Genomic DNA, 19267 nt, shown 5'->3' on the forward strand with positions numbered 1-19267 from the left:
GTCAGCCCAAAATGTTGATTCTTACTCCATTTTTTTAGAAGGCTCAGTTGCAGCCTGACCTGCTGAATTCCTCCAGCAATCTGTATGTGTCACTATGACTCCTCTGGCTGCACTTTTACAGATGTCAGCCACTCTCAGTGCCTAAAAAGAAAACTTGTTCCTAAAATTCTCTTTGTATTGACCACCACTCAGCTTGGAACTCTGCCCCTGACTTTTTGAAAGATTTATCTCTGGTTGTGAAAGGGTTTGGGCTCACTGACTAATGGGATCCCTTTACAAAGGAGATGGCCCCATTGGAGGGAAGGCACATCATAAAGGGATTGGCCCCTCCGGATGACAGAGGGTGGAACAAGGTCAATGCAGCAGAGACCCGAGCTGGAACAAAAAGTGAAAAGATCCAAAGAGTCGATCAGGATGTTAAAGAGAGAGGATGAGAGGATTAATTTTATTCAGGAGGAATAAAGTTGACATTGAGAGAGCACGAGAATAGAATGACAGCTGACAGAAGGAAACATAGGTAGTTAGAGAAAGGGAGGGGTGTGGAGAATATTAACCATAGGTGTTTTTCCAATGAAGGCATGTGTGGCTAAGGTTCTGAAGCAGGATTTTGTACCTGTCATCATTGTCAAGGAGGGTGCTACAAGGAGGGAGAAGGAAGCAATTTTAGATGGGATAAAATTAAACATAGTGGGGGTACTGGAAGACTAGCACTGCACAAGGCAGAAGAGTCACCTGGTCCGGATGAGATTCTCCCAAGGTTACTGAGAAGAGGGTAGAAATTAGACTGTTTCCAATCATCTTTAACACTTATATGGGGAAGTGCCAGCACTGAAGGATGACAATGTTGTACCATTGTTTAAGGAAGGGGAGGAAGATAAATACAGCAAAAGGACAGTGTTAGGAAGCTAAAAGACAGAGTAATCCATGCCAATATTTATTGTGATTTGGAAATGTTAAGGGATTATAAATCAGCGTGGATTGTTAAACATATATTGCATTTGACAAACTTGACTGTGCTCTCGCCAAAGTAATTGAGAGGATTGATGTGGCAGACGTTTTGATGCTGTAAATATGGGCTTTCAAAAGGTCTTTCACAAAGACGTTAAACACACAATAGACATTAGAAAAATGCAATTCATGGCATAAATGGCACACCTGTTCCCTGTATACACGTCACTGAAGGCCAACAATACAGGTGTGGCAAGTGATTAAGAGGGCAAATGGCATGTTAGCTTTTAACAAGAGAGGATTTGAGTATAAGTGTAAGGAAGCTTTGCGGTTATATCCTCATGACTGGCACAACCTCACTGTCATTACACAGATCTAGGAATGCCAGGATCAGCACCAGGTGGGCCTGAATTGAGGTGCCAGCCTGGTGAACATCCAGCATCGGAAACATCATAAGCTGAGCTAGCAACCTCAGCAATCACAGTAAGAGTAAGGCTCTACAATCCTCTTGCATCTGCTCCTGAATGGTGGTGGCCAAGAACATCCCTATCCTCATCAATGGTAGGGCTAAGACCATAAAAAAAATTAAAATTAAGGCACGTGTTGCCATGTTCAGCTGGAGGCGTGGAACAGATAATCCATCGTCTTTCCTCCTGAGATCCCCTCAGGTTGCAGACACTTCAATTTGCTCAATATCAAGAAGTATCGGAGAGCATGGCGTATAGTAAAGGCTGTGGGACCAGAAAATAACTGACCGTTGAACTCCTGGTCCAGACTCGCTGTACCTCTGGCCACGCTGTTCAAGCACAGTTACCACAGTAGTATCTACCCAACAAAATGGAAAATTGGGCAATTATGTCCTGTTCATAACAAGTGGGACAAATCCAATCTATGTCATCACCATCTGATCAGTCTACTCTCAGTGATCAACACAGTAGCAGATGCGTTATCAATCACACAATTAAGTGGCACTTACTAATAACCCATTTGCCTCTGCCCAGTCTGAGCTTTGCCAGGATCAGGCAGAACCAAGCCTTGCCACAGCCTTGCTAGAAACTTGAACCATTGAGCTGAAATCCAGAGCTGAGATGAGAGGGTGTCCTTAACATTATAGAAGCATTTGAGTCGGTGTGATATAAAGAAGCTCTGGTAAAACTAAATCCAAAGGACATTAGGAAAAAATAAATCAGTCCAGGGATTGGAATTATAGCTGAAGGTGGCTGTGGTCAAACATCCCGGCCTGAGTTGCAGGAGGTGCTCTGGCAGTGGGCTAAACCCGAAGACTTTCAGCAAGTTCATCAATAAATTCCTGTCATTCGCAAGGTCTGAAGCTAGAATGTTCATTTATTATAACAGTATTCAACTGCTCGGTAAGTGACCCAGTTCACACCAGGACAGTAGCCGGGCATGGTCTGATAAGTAGCATGTGACATTAATGTTCACCTGACAGACAATAACCATCTCCAACGAGAATGCAAAGCACCTGGGCTAAACAAATAAATCAATAATAATTTTAAAAACAACATGGATCAAATCTGGAGAATAGTCATTTTTCAGACTGAAGAGAAAGAACTGTTCATTGTGTATCCCAAGGGGTCAACAAGAGTCGATGTTCTTACTGTCTGTTCATGGGCTCAATTTGCTATGCAGTTCAAAGTTTGCAAGTTCTCAAAAGTAAGAGAAGAGTAAAATTTTAGGAGAAGTCGGAAGGTTGGCTGTTGTGTGCAAGGTGAAGTTTACTCGGGGAGCGTACAGATCGTGTTGTAGTGTCCAATAACCAATGGACTGATTCTCTGACACGGATGCTGCCTGGTCTGTTTAGCTTTGCTGGCATTTTCTGTTTCAGATTTCCAGCTTCAATATTTTTTTTTAGTTCACTTGGCTACTTGTGTGAGTTTGGATCAGGGCAGCTGCAATTGCTGAGGGGATAAGAAGAAGCTGGATCGGGTTAGGAGGGGATTGGCCTGCAGTTTGTTCAGTTTAATCAAGTTAGGTTCCAGTTGGTATTTGGTTGGGATGGATGGGGTTCACCTTGCAGACTGGTTTTAAAGACCCAGCCTCGGCTGTGTTCAGTTTGATCTTGACCTTGGCACATTATGAATGTGTCACAGTTGGTCAATTTGAGGCCAGGTTGAATGTTATATCCAACAGTACACACCACAGAAATGTGAAATTGTGAGGTGTGGGATTCTGGAGTGGGATTTGACCTTTCAAAATCTGACTCAGAAATGATTTATAATCACAGCAACTTGTGATCTCTGAATTTTAGCTCCATTCTGCAGGAGAAATTCTATTTTTTTTTCAGTGTCAGAGTTAAGGAAGGAAGGAGGTGGGAGTAGGATTTTATAAATCCCTGAAGGAGCACAGGTTGAACTGTGGCCATCAGGTAGAATTAGAACAAGGCTGATCTCAGCAGCTTCACAAACTGATGACCTTGGTTGCTGTCTGCTTTTTGTTTGTCACCCGGAGGGGGAGATAAAGGGAGAGACATTGATGTATTTTGGTGAATTTAATGTGGAACTCCCTCTCCCCAAAGAAATATGTGGATGCTGGGGGCTATAACCAAACGAAAATGTTCAGTACTGTGATTGATCAATTTTGTTTTTCCCTGGTTGAACATTTGAAATTAAACACACAATTAAAAAATTTCCTTTCCCCCCCCCCCATCTGCTATTTGATGAGATTGTTTTAATTTGTAGCCAATGCCTTAATTCCTTTAGTTAACAGAAGTACATCAATCTCAGATTTTAAATAACAGTGGTAAGTAAATAGTTAACAGATGAATGGAGCTAAAATTCAGATGAGTCGCAATATCACTGAAAGACAGAACAGGCTCCAGGGTCTCATCCTCTGACCAGTGTCAAGAGCAAGAACATTTAATTGCGCTGGGGAGAATAAAATGAGCTTGTGCAGAGGGTGGAGAAACTGGGAGGAGGTGATTTAATCAAGGTAAGACCATGAAGGTTTTTACTCTGCAGTTGGGAGACTCAGATGAGTTGGTTGGTGGGAAACTCCTCGGGACCCTTTGTTTACCTCACCCTGCCAGATTGTTGTCTTGTCACCAGTTCCCACACAACTTGGTAGGACCAAACAAATACTTGCACCTAGAGAGGAAAATGAGAAATGGTTAATGACAGTGGAGGAGGTTTGTGATGAGTATAAACATCAATTGATTCAAAGGCCTGTTTCTGAGCTCTAGGACTTTCGCTTCTACAGAGCAGTCTTTTTTTTTTGGAGCTCACAGGTTTTTTTCAGAAGACCTCTATGAATCATGCGATTGTACAACAGAGAAGGAGGCATTCCTGCTGGCTCCTTGAAAGAGTTCCAATTTGTCAGTCCCTGTGCTTTCTTCATGCAGATTTTTTTCCTTTGAGCCTTTGTCAGTTGAAAACGTCTGGAGAATATATATCCATTTCAGGCAATGCGTTCCAGATCGCAAGAACTTGCTGCACAGGGAAGAAAGTCGTGCTCCCCTCCTCACTGGTTCCTCTGCTCATCTCTTTAAGCTGTATTCTCTGGTCACTGATCTACTCCCACTGGAAACAGTTTCTCCTTATGTACTCTAACAGGGATTTTCAGTCCTGATTACTGAAATAAGTTTCCTCCATTGACCTTCTCTGCTCCCAGTGTCCATGTCACTGAAGCAGCTCTGCTCTGGCAACATGTCTGGAAACTCTCTCCCCATCATCTTCACCACCACCACATCATTTTTTCGGGTGGGGCCTGGATTTAGACCCGGCTGATCAAATTACACCCTTGTTGAGAAACTGGTCAGGTTGCGTCACTGATGGGGAGAGGGCGCTTGCTCCCCGCCTGCTCTGGCAGCCACAGCCCTCACTCCAGTAAACCAACAAGTCTGCTGCTCCGCGCTAACCTGATACTCGTGTCTCTCTATGCAGTTTCGATGTGGAGAATGGGCTCACGGCGGCACGCAGCCCTCTCGACCCTCAGGCAAGCCCCAGCTCGGGGCTTGTGCTGCAGGCCAACTTTGCCCACGGCCAGCGACGGGAGTCCTTCCTGTACCGTTCTGACAGCGACTACGATATCTCCCCGAAGAATGTGTCCCGGAACTCCTCAATCACTGGCGACATGTAAGTGTAACTGCTTTTGTTTTCTCTTGGTAACTTTGATGAAATTGCTGCTCTGAGTCAGAAGCTGAAGAGAAATTTGCCTGACGAATGAGGTCAAGCCCGAGGCTTGCTTTTGCAGGGCTTAACTGAGAAGCCATTCGTGGCTCTGCTTCTGGGGCCTGTTCAAGAAGGCTTAATTTGGGGGCCCAAATTTAGGATACTTGCTGGAATGGTCAGCAGAAATAGCAAGCTGGTAGCCATCCACATGGACCAACGACATCTAGAGAGGGGGGTTTCCAACCTGGGGTCCACAAACCTCTTGCTTAATGCTATTGGTCCACAGCATAAAAAAGATTGGGAAACCCTGACCTAGAGGCTGTGGCCAGCTCTGATTTGACATATTCCTGGACATTTCATCATAGGACCTCCTGCCACACTCCCCCCCTCCCACTGGTCATCTTTATGGTATGCTCCATTTCCTGATTGAATGACTTGGCTCAATAAAATGGCATTCTGTTCTTTGTCACCAACAGAACCCATTTAAAAAAAAACACAAAGACTGCCAAACATCCCGTTTGCAGAGGGGGAAAAATTGTGCAAACAATAAAGATAAGCAAATAGCATTCAGAACTGAAGTTTACAAAACTGAGACTGTCCACAGACATAAAGACTGGCATCAGTGCGGCCCATTCAGGAGCAGGCCACAGCCTCAGTTCAGCGCAGAGCTGAGTAAACGTTACAGAGCAGCAAGATGAACTGGCCCATCCCTTGCCTCTGACCTTTACAGTCTGACCTGGTGCTTAATCATACAAATGTAGTGTCGTTCCTCACTCTCGGACCTGGGCCCTGCTGCTTCAACACCCTCTTGGGCCTGGGCCTGGGCCCCACCACCTCCATTTAGCCCATACCTGACCTTTCCTATTTGGCCCAGTGCTTAAATAAACCTTGGATATTTCCTCACTCTCAAGGCCAGACTCTGCCTTGGCTCCATTCTGCCACATCGAATTGCCTGCAAGCCCCCTCCAGCAATGGTCAAACATTGGCTCATTCCTCTCCCTCCGGCCCAGAACCCGCAGCCTCAATTTGGCTCACCACACCCCAACTGTACTGCACCTTCCAGACTTCAGTTCACCCCGCAAAAATGCCAAGCCATACAGGCGGTTCGAAAGCTCAACTCCGAGTGGGAAGTTACAGCCTATTGTTCGGAGTGACTGTTTACCAAAAAAAGTATTTAGTTGTTTTCTTTAGTTTGTTTGCCACTGATAAGTAGTCACTGGACTTCACCAGCTCCGTCTTAATCCGGCAGCTGAGATTACTAATGGATTTGGGACAAGCGGAGGAGGTGGCTTCTTAAGATCATTTGTAAGCAGAAGCTGATAAAAGAGAGTAGGAGAATGAAAATAATCAGTCTCCAATCGTTTTTATCCTCTTCTCAAACAACTCGATACCAGAAGTAACTACTTCAAGGCTCACTCAAGACAATCCTTGGTTTCACAACGTTCAGAATCTTTCCTTGCCCTGACTTTGGGAAAGTAAGTTAGATTTTAACCTGCCCACCTTACCACAGTCTACTAACCATGAGGCAACACTGTCCTGAGTATTGGTGTGTGAGACTTGAGGTGATGGAGGGCAATGCCCATGAGTTTTGGAGAGTTCCTACCTGCCCTCCTTTTGGGGCTTTTCATTTTTATTAACCCCTGTTGTCTTGGATGAGTGCCCCTTGGGGTCAGATGTGACCACCTGAACTAAGGTGACGAGACTGCGGGTGCTGAAGTCCAGAGCAACGCAAAAACATTTGAGGTTCTCGCTGGATCAGTCAGCAGCGATGGAGGGAAATGAACGGTCAACGTTTTGGGTAGAGGCCCTTTTGGTCCAGTCATTATGAACATGGTATGGCCCTTCAGCCCACAATGTTGTACCAACCTATACAAACCCTACCCTCCTATGCAGCCCACAACCTTCCATCTTACTTACATCCAAATGTCTATCTAAGGGTCTTTTAAATAGTCCTAATGTATCAGCCTCTACCACCGCATGAGGCAGAGTGTTCCAGGTACCCACCTCTCTGTGGAGGGAAGAAACAACTGCCTCTGACATCTCACCTTAAACAGATGTCCTCTGGTATTGGTCTCTGCCACCCTGGGGTAAAAAAGGTCCACTCTATCAATGCCTTTCATCTTATACACCTCTATCGTCGCCACTAATCCCAAGCATGCACAACCTTTCCTCAGTAGACATGCTCTCTAATCCAGGCAGCGCCCTGGTAAATCTCCACCGCATCCTCTTTAAAGCTTCCACGTACTTCCTACAATGGGGCGACCAAAACTGAACACAGGAGTGGTGTAACCAGAGTTTGTCAGAGCTGCATCATTGCTTCATGGCTCTTGAACTCAATCCCCCTTCTACTGAAAGCGCACTCACCCTATGTCTTCCTAACCACCTTGTCAGCTTGCGGGGCAACTTTGAGGTATTTACTGCAGGTACCTGGGTCCCAAGATCCCTCTGTTCCCCAACTCTACTTAGAATCCGGCCATTAACTGTGTACTCTGCCTTCAAGTTAAGAGTTGACATGAAATGTTCGCAGTTCATTTCCCTCCATAGGTGGCTGCCTGACCGACTGAGCTGCTTCAGCAACCTTTTTATGTTGCTATAGACATTTTGTGCTTCCCCGTCAACACCTTCAGTTCCATTTGGGTTGGAGCCAGGACTATCTTCACAGGCTCCACTTAGAAACACTTGCTCCATGTTAGAGAAACATTCTTCATTAAGACAGGCATTACAATAGAGAGGTGACCATCAGCAAACGTGACTGACCATCCTGGCAGTATTCAAGGGCAGTAATCATGCACCTACATAAAGTTCTGCCCACTCTGCGGTAAGCAGACATGGGAAAGTCTGTGTCAGATGGACTCCCCCCTTGATGTTGTACTCATCTCACCTCAGTGTGCCAGCAGTCGGGATGTGGCCCACAATCTCTGCTACGAAGGTCTTAACAAAGCTAACCCTGATGGTACTATTGGTTTTCTATTAGAAAGGATGCTGGCCAGCTTTAAACCACGCACGCTTTACACTTTCGCTGACTTTGATTCAGATGGATGAGAGTTGACCTATTTGTTACATGGGAATAGGAGATTCAAACTCCCCTCAACTCTACACACCAACCAGGCCAGATGGTGCTCACTTGAGCTAGTCTAGTATCACTCCTGATGCAAGTATCTCTCTGTCCATCCACTTTAACCACAGAAACCTTCACTCCCACTCACAGCACCTTCCCCACCCTTAGTCTTGCTCACATCTTCCCTTTCCTCACCACCCCTCCCACCCCCCCCACCCCTCCTGAGCTACGTTCATTTAAAAAACCGAACAAGGAAGACACGTTGTTGGGTAAATTCCATCTCACTGGGCTTACCCAGCTCTCATTGCTGTGGCGCGTTTTACTTGACTCATTTTGTGCACTCTCACTTTCAGACCTATTTGCATTGCAGTCGAGTGACTCTGTGCTGTGTAACGGTCAGCGCTTGCAAGGGAAGGACTGGATTATCTCCCGAGGGTTCAGGGCTGTCTCTGTCACGGCCGTGCCACGTTAAGTCGTAGAATCCTAAGTGACTGCAGGAAAGACTCAGGATAACCAATCTAACAGAGCTTAGAATGACTGAAAAAGGCAGCCCATGTAGAGCAGCATTCTCTCTCATACTCATATAGCTGTGTTAACCACCCCCCCCCCATAGAGGTATATCAGTGCCCCTCCTCCCAGCCGAGTAGAGCCTAACGAAGCTTCACCCCACCCCCCATTAATTTTACTGAGAAAGTATTAAACCTTCCCCTGTGCAAATTCTCCCTTCTGTTACCTTCGTTGGTAGAAATCGGCAGTTGAAGTACACTGGAGTTCAGCTGGGCTCTTTTGAATATGGAGATTTAAAAAATAAATAAGTGAAGACCTTCTAAGGAAATAGTTTTGCACATAGGAGCACGTGGAACAGCACAGTACAGTACAGGCCCTTTGCCGGCGATGTTGTGTCACCATGGCTACCGTGACACTGTTGTAGCTCGGGGTGTACTGGAGTTTGGGATTTCATTCTGGAGCCGTTTGTAAATTCTCCCCGTGAGTTTTCTCCCACTGTCTAATGATGTACGGATTAGTAGGTTAATGGGTCGTGTAAGTTGTCCTGGTGTTAGTAGGTGGATTGATGGATGTGGGCTCGTTGGGCCGTTCGGCACTGTATCTCTAAATAAATAAATGCTCCAAGATTAATCTAACTTTTCTCTCCCGCATAGCACTCCATTTACCTTCCATCCATGTGCCATTTAGTAAAGAGATTTCCTTTCCCAATTAAAATCCACCACAGAGTAGGTGCTGGTCCCTGCACAGCAAACCCTTTCATCTCACAAGTGAGCCTGTGGGTTTGGACCTCCTCAGTCTGAACTGTGTTGACATCTGCACCATCATAACACTGCCTCAACCATTCATACACTTAGCTGCAAAATTCCTAACCAAAAAAAACCTCCTTTTTGCTATTCTGTTTGTTTTTATTCTTAAATAGATGATTCTTTTTCTAGTTTACTTCAACTTCACACTTAACTTCATAAAGTAGTAAAGAGACAGTATCAAGAAGATGGTGTTCCATTGTTTTCCACGCCAGGACACAGAGTCATAGGAAGTTACAACACAGAGGCAGGCTCTTTGGCCCATCTAGTCCATGCTAAACCATTTAAACTGCCTACTCCCTTCAGCCTGCATCTTTGCAGCCCTCCATGCCCCTCCCATCCACGTACCGATCCAAACTTATCTTAAACATTGAAATCGAGCTCACGTGCACCACTTGCAGTGGCAGCTCGTTCCACACTTTCACGATCCTCTGAGTGAAGAAATTGCCCCTCATATTCCCAGTCTTTTCCCCTTTCACCCTGTGGTGAACAACGGGTGCCTGTCTGGACACGCCCCCTGCTGACTGCTCCTGTGGCTCCTCGCACAGACCCCTGTATAAAGGCGATCGAGGCCTGAGCCTGGCCTCTCAGTCTCCAGGATGTAGTATGGTGGTCACTCACTGCTGGTTCCTTCTTCCAGTCAATAAAAGCCGATATCTCACCTTTACGTCTCAGAGTGAGTTATTGATGGTGCATCACACCCTTAACCCATAACCTCTAGTTGTAGCCCCACACAACCCCAAAGGAAAAAGCCTGCTTGTATTATACCTGTCTATACCTCTATTAAATCTCCACTCATTCTTATATGTTCCAAAGAACAAAGTCCCTACCTGTTCAATCTTTCCTCATAACTCAAGTTCTCATGGTAACATCCTTGTAAACATTCTATGTATTCTTCCAACCTTATTTACATCTCTCCTGCAGGTAGGAAATTAGGCCTCACCAATGTCTTATACAACTTAAACATGAACTCCCACCTCCTGTACTGAATTCTTTGATTTATGGAGGCCAATGTGCCAAGAGCTTTCTTTATGACCCTAGCTTCGCGTGCCACCATTTTGAATGAATTATGGACCTGTATTCCCAGATCCCTTTGCCCTACTGCACACCTCAGTGTCCGTTCACTGTGTAAGACGAACCCTGATTGGTCCTACTGAAGTGCAATGCCTCACACTTTTCTGCATCAAATTTCATCTGCCATTTTTCCAGCTGGTCCAGATCCCACTGCAAGCTCTGATAATCTTCTTCGCCATCCACTACACCCCAGTCTTGGTGTCATCCGCAAATTTGCTGGTCCAGTGACATCCTAGATACTTCCCAGCCAATGAAGTACTTAGTTCCCAAGTGTAAGCAAGGTTGTAGTTTGTGAAAACACCATGCCAAATGTACTCTGTAATGGTAACAGTGTGTTACCATTTGGTCCTGTTGTGGGACCAAATTTTAGAAGTGCTGTGTAGCCAGCTGTAGTTTCTGGTGAAACCTGTTTTTCTATAATACCATCAATAATGCAGTGAAACAGCCTGATCTATTTCACAGATGTTCCAAAAAAATCAAATTTCATTCAGAAACAGTAACCAAAATATAGTCAGTGGTGTAGATTTTAAGGTAGTGTCCTAACAGAGAGGGATTGGCAGGAGGGTTGGAGAAGAGAATTCCAGAACTTGAGGCCCAGACCACCAACAGAAGGGTGGTTAACTTTGGGATTGGGCAAATAGAGAAACCTGCCTTCCATTTGAGTCTGGAGTCTGGAACTAGGTCTGATTCTTGCTCACTGTGACTAAAGGGGTTCTGGTTTGAACCTCAGAACAGTGGGAGAGAAGATAATGCAGTTCTGGAGGTGACACTGGTGCCAACACTAACCTGGCATTTTAAAAACCTGTCTGTTGAAGAGAAAAGAAGAACAGGAAACAGAAGAAGCTGTATAAACTTTCTGGGAATAGAAATGGAGAAGAAGCTATTCTGTTCATGGAGATGAACTGGGAGTATTCTGCCAAGTAATTAGACAATCTTGCTGGTTGGAGATGAACTGCCAGTAGTCTGCTATTAAAAGACAGGGACTGGAAGGTGAGAATTTGATATAATGTGTGACAATGTGTACGTCTTAGATGTGCTGCAATAGTTGTATAACTAGACAGTTAGTCCAGGAACAATAGTTTACAGTTGAGATGTGTGAATTCAAATCTCACACCAGCTGGGTGTGATATTTGAATCTAATTAACTAAATCACCTAATTTTAAAAATTTTGTTTAATTTGTGGTTTGGAGCCGTTTTTAAAAACCGGAGAGAAAAACTGATCTGTCTGTGGAGTGGTTCAGCTGCAGTTGCTGTCTAACTAGGCCTCTCAGTCCTCTCACAACTGCCATATTAAAGCAGAGTAAGGAGAAAACTAGAACAAGACAAAATTCAGACACGGCAGAGTTCTTCATAGCCAAGACGCTTTTGCAAAATCTTCCTAAAAACATCTTGGAAATGGTGCTCAACCTTGCTGTACTCACAAAATGATACTTCACAATCATTGTCCACTGTTACAATCCTCAGGTATTTTCAGTCCAGTGGCCAATGGAAGAAAGAACCACTGGAACTCCTCAATATTGATGCCAAATTATATTGACTGCAGAACCCATGAAGCCGCTAGGCAAAAAGGTCAAATAGTGACAAGGAAACTTCTTTCTGATAATGATCTATTGTCCTCCTTTAGCTAAATGAACCAGTGCTTCCTCCATGGAAGATGCACTGAGGGTAATGAGGGTACCAAATATTCTCTGAGCGGAGGAACCTCAATTTCCTTCTCCAAGACTGTCTAACAGAATTATCTCTGACCGAGTCCTGATGAACATAGCTGCGACATTGAGTCTGCGGCAGGTAACAAAAATCAAGGAATTTACCCATTATAGCCTGCTTTATTTTACATTCACCAGTCTATCTGTTGCAGAGGTACATTATCTGTGCATGAGAGTATTGGTAGAACTGATCTCTTCCCAGTATGGTTGAGATAAATTCCCATCGTAATACTGAAGGTATGTCCATCGTGTTGCGTAGCCGTGCACTTGTATGGAACGGAAGTTTCCCAGAACAGCTCAGAACTGGGCATCCTTGAGGCTCTGTGAACCATCGGCATCAGTGGAACCTGCACCATCATCTGCAGTGCATTTTCCTAAATCTACAATCGCTATCAAGCTCAACGCGGAGTGCAGAAGGTCATGCGGGTGCAGCACCAGGCATACCTAAAAATAAGGTTCAAACCCAGTGAGGCGCCAACTCAGAACAATGTGTGTTAAATGGTAAAAGCAGCATGTGATAATTAACTGATACTACAATTTATGGATCAGATCAAAGCTCTGCTATCCTGCTGTAAGTAATTAAATACTTGTTCCAAAAGCAAAGCTCTGAAGAGCACCTCCATCCTCTGCACTGGTAGAGCCCAGCATGTGAATGCTAAACACAAATCTGAATTATTTGCAAACATACTCAGACACAAGCGTCAAGTGGAGAAGCAGTCTTGGCTTCCCTTTGAGATTCCTCCCATCACATTAGTCAGTCTCCAACTATTTCTCTTCACCCTACATGATATGAAGAAACAGCTGAGAACACTTGATACAGCATAGACACACCAGCTGAAGACTTACACTCCATAACTAGCTGCACCTTGAACTGAGCTGCTGTTCCAGGGTAGGTACTGGCATTCAGTCAGTGTTGATCAAGAATGGCCAATCCACACAAAGCATGTAAGATCCAGCCCAGTTAATTAATCCTCAGTTTATTGACTCTCAGTCACCAACACAGTGATGGAAGACGTTATCAATGCAATCAAGCAGCATTTACTCATTGATAAAATGCTCATCACTGCCCAGTTTAGTTCATCTCAAAACCACTTCATCAAATTGACTGAATTCAAAACGTGGCAGGGAGGAAGGGGGTGGATTAGGGTCATTTCATTTGACTTCATGGGAGCATTTGCCTGGGTGTGGCATCAAGAGAAGCCCTATTCAAACTGAGCTCAATGGGCAGTGAAAGCTCTCTAGTTGAGTTGGAGTCATACCTCACACAAAGGAAGATGTTTGCTGGAGATAATTCATCCCAACCTCATTGTTGCAGAGGCTCCTCAGACTAGTTGTCCCAGGTCAAACCATCATCAGCTGCTTTGTCAAAGACCTTAATTCTGTCAAAAAAGTCCAAAGGTGGTTGATGATTCAGTGTTACTCAATCTTGAACAAGTGAAGCCAGCCACATATTCATCAGCAGGTCCTGGATAACTTCAAGCATGGGCTGATCACGAGCAAGTAACATGCATTTGAGCAAGGTTGGTGCCTGTTACTGATAAAAGAAAGTATGTTGAGTTATCCTTGACATTCAAAGGCATTACCATTGCCAAGTCCTCATTCTATCCACATCCTAAAAGTCATTAATGATCAGAAGCTCTCCTGTTTGAGCCACATAAATGCATGACTACAAGAACTGACCCAGGGGATGGATATCTTACAGAAACTAACTCTCATACTGACATCAAGGCCTTTCTGTGTACAGTGTTTGAGGCAATAGCTTGAAGAAGTATAGTTCTCTTGTCTAGGAAAGTGTAGCTCCAAGAACATACAAGTTTGAATCCACAGAGAACAAAGCGGCTATTTTGGTTTGCTTCACATCTACCAGCCGATTAGTTTCCTGCATCAATATCACAGAGCCATCTATTATATACAGTGGATTCCAGTTATCTGGAACACATTGGGATTATAGTGCATCTTGGCCCAATTAAGCAGCTGCCCCAGTTAGCCGAAGTTTCATGGAAATAGTTCAATAGGTATAAATAGACAAACTACCTTCTAACTGATTAACAAATTATGCATTTAAGTGAAATACAGATCAAATCAGAACACTAACAATAATATCACAGTACTATAAAACTGGTGGTGTAGTGGCATCAGCAATGGACTTAAAGGCAGATGGTCCTGAGTTCAAACCCAGCTGGGTCCCAACCTGGACGGCAGCAGTACCTGCACAGAAGAAAGGCCTGGCAACCTACTTCAGTATCTTGCCATGAAAACACTGTGGTCCTTGAAATCACGAAGAGCCAGACTTGATTAAATGACTGAACAACAAGCTATAAAACTGTGTATTAGTTCCTAACTGTTATCGATTGAGGAATTCATCAACACTTTGCTGTGTTCATTTGAGTGACTGTAAATGAACAAAATCAATGCACCCACCTAGTGCAGATATTGAACTCAATTCTTAGTGTTTTTGATTATTATATCCTCCAAATCTTCATTTTCATTGTAACATTCAAGATGATTGTTGATACTTTCAAATTCTTTGTAGTTCCTAAATTGGTGAAGTTCATTTTCATTTTCACGCCCAACCATTTCTGACATCTCCAAGCCTGAATGCTTGAAAGATGAACGTGACAGTTCTGAGTTGTTTTACTGTTTATTTCTCGCCAACTATCAGTCACAAAAATCACTGCTTTTTGAACACAAACACATGCAACAAACACTGTTTAAAAGTTGCTCACTCTAAGCACGTTGCAGTGTCTATCGGCCACACAAATGCACATGACTGAAACTGTTCTGCAACAGTGTCCTGTCCCAATTGAACAGCATAGTGTCCCAAATAAACAAAGAATGTCCTCCCAGCTACTTTCTCGATTAGTTTTTGTTCTTTACGAGTTGGCCCAAGTAAGTAGCTGCACCAGTTATCCAATGTCCCAGATAACTGGCATCCACTGTATATATTTTACTTGTCTGTGTGGCCCCCAACTGCATCAGGGCAGTAGATGCAGGAGAACACTGCCACCTGCTGGTTCCACTCCAAGTTGCACCCAGACTTTTGTCATTGCTGGCTCTAAATCCTTACTCAAAAGCAATTCAGGAGCATATTCACCAGAAGACCTGAAGTGGTTCAGAAAGACACCTCACCACCACCTTCTCAAGAACAGTTTGGAATAAATGCTATCCTTGTCTGTGCTGTTCATGTCATGAACATTTATATTATTGAGCTCTCAGAAGGATTAGAAAACAAGGGTGAGAATTTTGAAATCGAAGGATTGCTGGACTGGTAATCAATGTAGGTCGATGAGCTCAGGTAACAGATAAACAGACTCAGTGCATGTCGACACCTGGAAATGAGAACTAAGGATGGACTCACCAGAGTAACACAGAGAGACCACCCAAGAATCAGAATCAGGTTTGTTCTCACCGGCATGTGACGTGAAATTTGTCAACTTAGCCGCAGCAGTTCAATGCAAAACATAATATGGAAGAAGAAAAATAAATATAATAATAAGTCAATTACAGTATATGTATATTGAATCGATTTAAAATTGTGCAAAAACAAATACTATATATTAAAAAAGTGAGGTAGTGTTCATGGGTTCAATGTCCATTTAGGAATCGGATGGCAGAGGGGAAGAAGCTGTTTCTGAATCGCTGAGTGTGTGCCTTCAGGCTTCTGTTGGTAATAATGAGAGAAGGACACGCCCTGGGTGCTGGAGGTCCTTAATAATGGACGCTGCCTTTCTGAGACCCCGCTCCCTGAAGATATCCTGGGTACTTTGTAGGCTAGTGCCCAAGATGGAGCTGACTAGATTTACAACCTTCTGCAGCTTCTGTCAGTCTTGTGCAGTAGCCCCGCCATACCAGACAGTGATGCAGCCTGTCAGAATGCTCTCCACGGTACATCTATTGAAGTTTTTGAGTGTTTTTGTTGACATACCAAATCTCTTCAAATTCCTAATGAAGTATAGTCGCTCTCTTGCCTTCTTTATAACTACATCAATATGTTGGGACCAGGTTAGGTCCTCAGAGATCCTGACACCCAGGAACTTGAAATTGCTCTCTCTCTCCAGTTCTGATCCCTCTGTGAGGATTGGTACGTGTTCCTTCATCTTACCCTTCCTGAAGTCCACAATCAGCTCTTTCATCTTACTGACGTTGAGTGCCAGGTTGTTGCTGCGACACCACTCCACTAGATGGTATATCTCACTCCTGTACTCCCTCTCGTCTGCATACGGAACAGTCAGATCTAGCAGTAAGAAATGATAGCAGGGATGAGAGCTTCAGCAGGAGAGCAGAGACTGCATCAACGGAAAGGTGGAAATCGTTAGTACAATGATAGTACAGTGGTCTGTGGCACATCTTGAAGTTAAATATGATACCAAGCTTTTCTAAAGAATCTTGTTCACTCTGAGCAGCAAGAATGATTGAGTTACAGTGACAGACTGCAGGAAGCTTTACCCCATAGAAGAGATGGATAAAACTAGAGGACACAGATTTAGAGTAAAGGGTAAGAGATCTTAAGGGGATCTGAGGGGGCCTTTCTCACCCAGTTGTGAGTACCTGGAGAACATTGACTGAGAGCAGAGCTGCTGCCAATATTTAAAAAGTGTCTAGATGAGCACTTGAATCACCATTGCATTGTAGACTATCAGCTAAATGCTGGAAGACGGAATTCACATGACCAGGTGCCAACTGGTCAGCTGAATGGCCTGTTTCCCAGCAGGATGACTCTATGACCACTAGAAGAAATTTCAGAAGCTCCACGCCCTATCCTCTGCTGCATTTTCAGATCTTACAGCTGGTAAAAGGGTGAGAGGGCAGTTTGTTGAAATGTAGCCTGACCTAACTGTGTGCCTGTACCTACAAGTTTCAGCAATAATCCATTATATAGTAAAAGGTCGGTGGGACAGGAACTAAAATTGTGGTGTTGACTGTAGATTTTGAGAGCTTGCACCCTGCTGCTGCTATCTGCTTTGCAGCAAATGAAAGGCATCTTCTAATGAAAGGAATCCAAAGGCCAGATTGTGCACAGGAAATTCGCAACAATCGCAATGCACTATCTGTCCCGTCAAGTCCTTTACGATGTTTTTATCACACTGGGCACCACCATAAAGGTAAATTATTGACAGTAATCAGATCATCTGCATTGGTAATGTTGGTCAAAGGTGAATGTATTCATCTTAGTGGGCAATCTTCCCTGCAATTATAAGATATAAAATACAGTGGATTCCAGTTAATTGGGACACATCAGGACTCATACATTTCGGCTCAATTAAGTAGCTGTCCCAATTAGCCAAAGTTTCATAGAAATAGTTAAAGATGTATAAAATAGACAAACTATCATTTAATAACAAATTATGATTTAAAATGAATTACAGAACAAATCAGAACACTAACAATGGTATTATGGTACTATACCGTTCCTAATGGTTATCAATAGAAGCATCTATCTGCCACTTGTTGGAGTGAAATCATTTCATTTTCGCTCCCGCACATTTCTGGCATCTCCAAGCCCGAGTGCCTGAAACCGCAGTGAGCAAAGCAGCTCTGCATTGTCTCACTGCCCATTTCTCACCAACTATCAGTGACAAAAATCACTGCTTTTTGAACACGCGTAACTGACGCTATTTAGAATCTGTTCACCCTAAGCACAGTCTAACAGCTGCACAAATGCACGCATTTGAAGGTAGTTAAAATTTGACACTTGTCTCCTGCCCCAATGAAGTGGCATAGTATCCCAAATACACAAAAGGAATCCTGCCTACAGTATTTCCTCAATTAGTTTTTGTACTTTAAAAGTTGTTCCAAATAAGCAGCTGCCCCAATTAAACAATGGCCCAATTAACCAGAATCCACTGTATCCACCTGAGAGGGTTGACAGGGTCTTTTCTAAAAGGCAGCACCTGTGACAGTGCAATACTCTCTCTACATTAGGACTGTCAGTGTAGGGATTCTGCTCCAGCCTCTGAAGTAGGGTCAGAAACTTTCAGTTACAAGCCAGAAGTATTGGTATTGGTTTATTATCCTCACGTGCCAGGGTTTGGTGAAAAGCTTGTATTTCATACCGTTCATGCCAATTCATGCCAACAGGTCTCCTCCGCTTTATGAATGTTTGCTTTATGCCACTTCGCTTTTACAAAAGACCTACATTAGTAACCTGTTTTTGCATTACAAAGAGGATTTTCACTTTAAAAAAAATTCCCCATATAAATTAATGGTTCTTCGCTTTAAGCCATTTCCACTTAAGAAAAGTTTCAAAGGAACACTCTATCTTTGTAAGGGGTGGGGGGACACCTGTATTGAAGTTCTAGTTCAGTGCAATGAGCAAAACTAGGGTGAAACAATAACAAAGTGTTAAAAAAAACTACTGTGAAATTGCAGTGCAGATGAATGATGAAGTGCAACTTTTATGACAAAAGAGATTGTGAGGCCAAGTGGTCCATTAAAGAATCTGGTAACGGTGGAACAGAGGAGGCCCCGAGGTTGGTGGTACACGCATTCAGACTTCTGTTTGTCTCCTGCCCGAAGGGAGAGGGTAGGGCAGTGTCTTTGATTATGCTGGCTGCTTTGCAGAGGCAGTGAGAAGTACAGACAGAGTTGACTGAGGGAGGGCTAGTTCCCGTGATGTGCTGAGCTATATCCACGTCATATCTCTGCAGTTTCTTGCACTGGGACCGTCAGTATAGAGCAGTGGCCAGATCAAATCATTATGCATCAACACAAAATGCTTTCTAAGGTGCATTGAGAAAGAGATGATAAGGGTCAAAGGGGCATGCCAAATTTCTTTAGCCTCCTGAGGAAGTAGAGGCATCAACAAAGCAATCAGGACAGGCTATTGGAGATGTTCATAACCAGGAACTTGAAGTTCACTATTCTTTTAATCTCAGCACCATTGACGTAGGCAGGAGCATGTGCACGTGCACCTCCGCCCTTTCTGAAGTCTCTTTTTGTTTTGTTGGCATTGAGAGAAAAGTTATTGTAATATTACCGTGTCACAAGGCTGTCTGTCTCCTTCCTGTACTCCAACTCATCGTTATTTGTCAATATACTGATTTG

The 19267-nt window shown here is 43.9% G+C and overlaps 1 protein-coding gene across 10 annotated transcripts in view; it reads left to right on the top strand.

Annotated features, from left to right (window-relative positions):
• Nucleotides 1–19267, top strand: part of LOC132406148 (cAMP-specific 3',5'-cyclic phosphodiesterase 4C-like) — a 283893-nt gene that overhangs the window by 214778 nt on the left and 49848 nt on the right. For 6 of the 10 annotated variants that reach the window (XM_059991408.1, XM_059991407.1, XM_059991405.1 and 3 more), the window contains 2 exons: nucleotides 4848–5039; nucleotides 6470–6550. In XM_059991408.1, coding sequence (XP_059847391.1) covers nucleotides 4848–5039; nucleotides 6470–6550 — 273 coding nt within the window. The remainder of the gene's footprint in view (nucleotides 1–4847; nucleotides 5040–6469; nucleotides 6551–19267) is intronic. The other 4 variants (XM_059991410.1, XM_059991412.1, XM_059991414.1 and 1 more) reach the window with 2 other exon arrangements.

Source organism: Hypanus sabinus, chromosome 16, assembly GCF_030144855.1.
Source record: "Hypanus sabinus isolate sHypSab1 chromosome 16, sHypSab1.hap1, whole genome shotgun sequence".
NCBI lineage: Eukaryota > Metazoa > Chordata > Chondrichthyes > Myliobatiformes > Dasyatidae > Hypanus > Hypanus sabinus.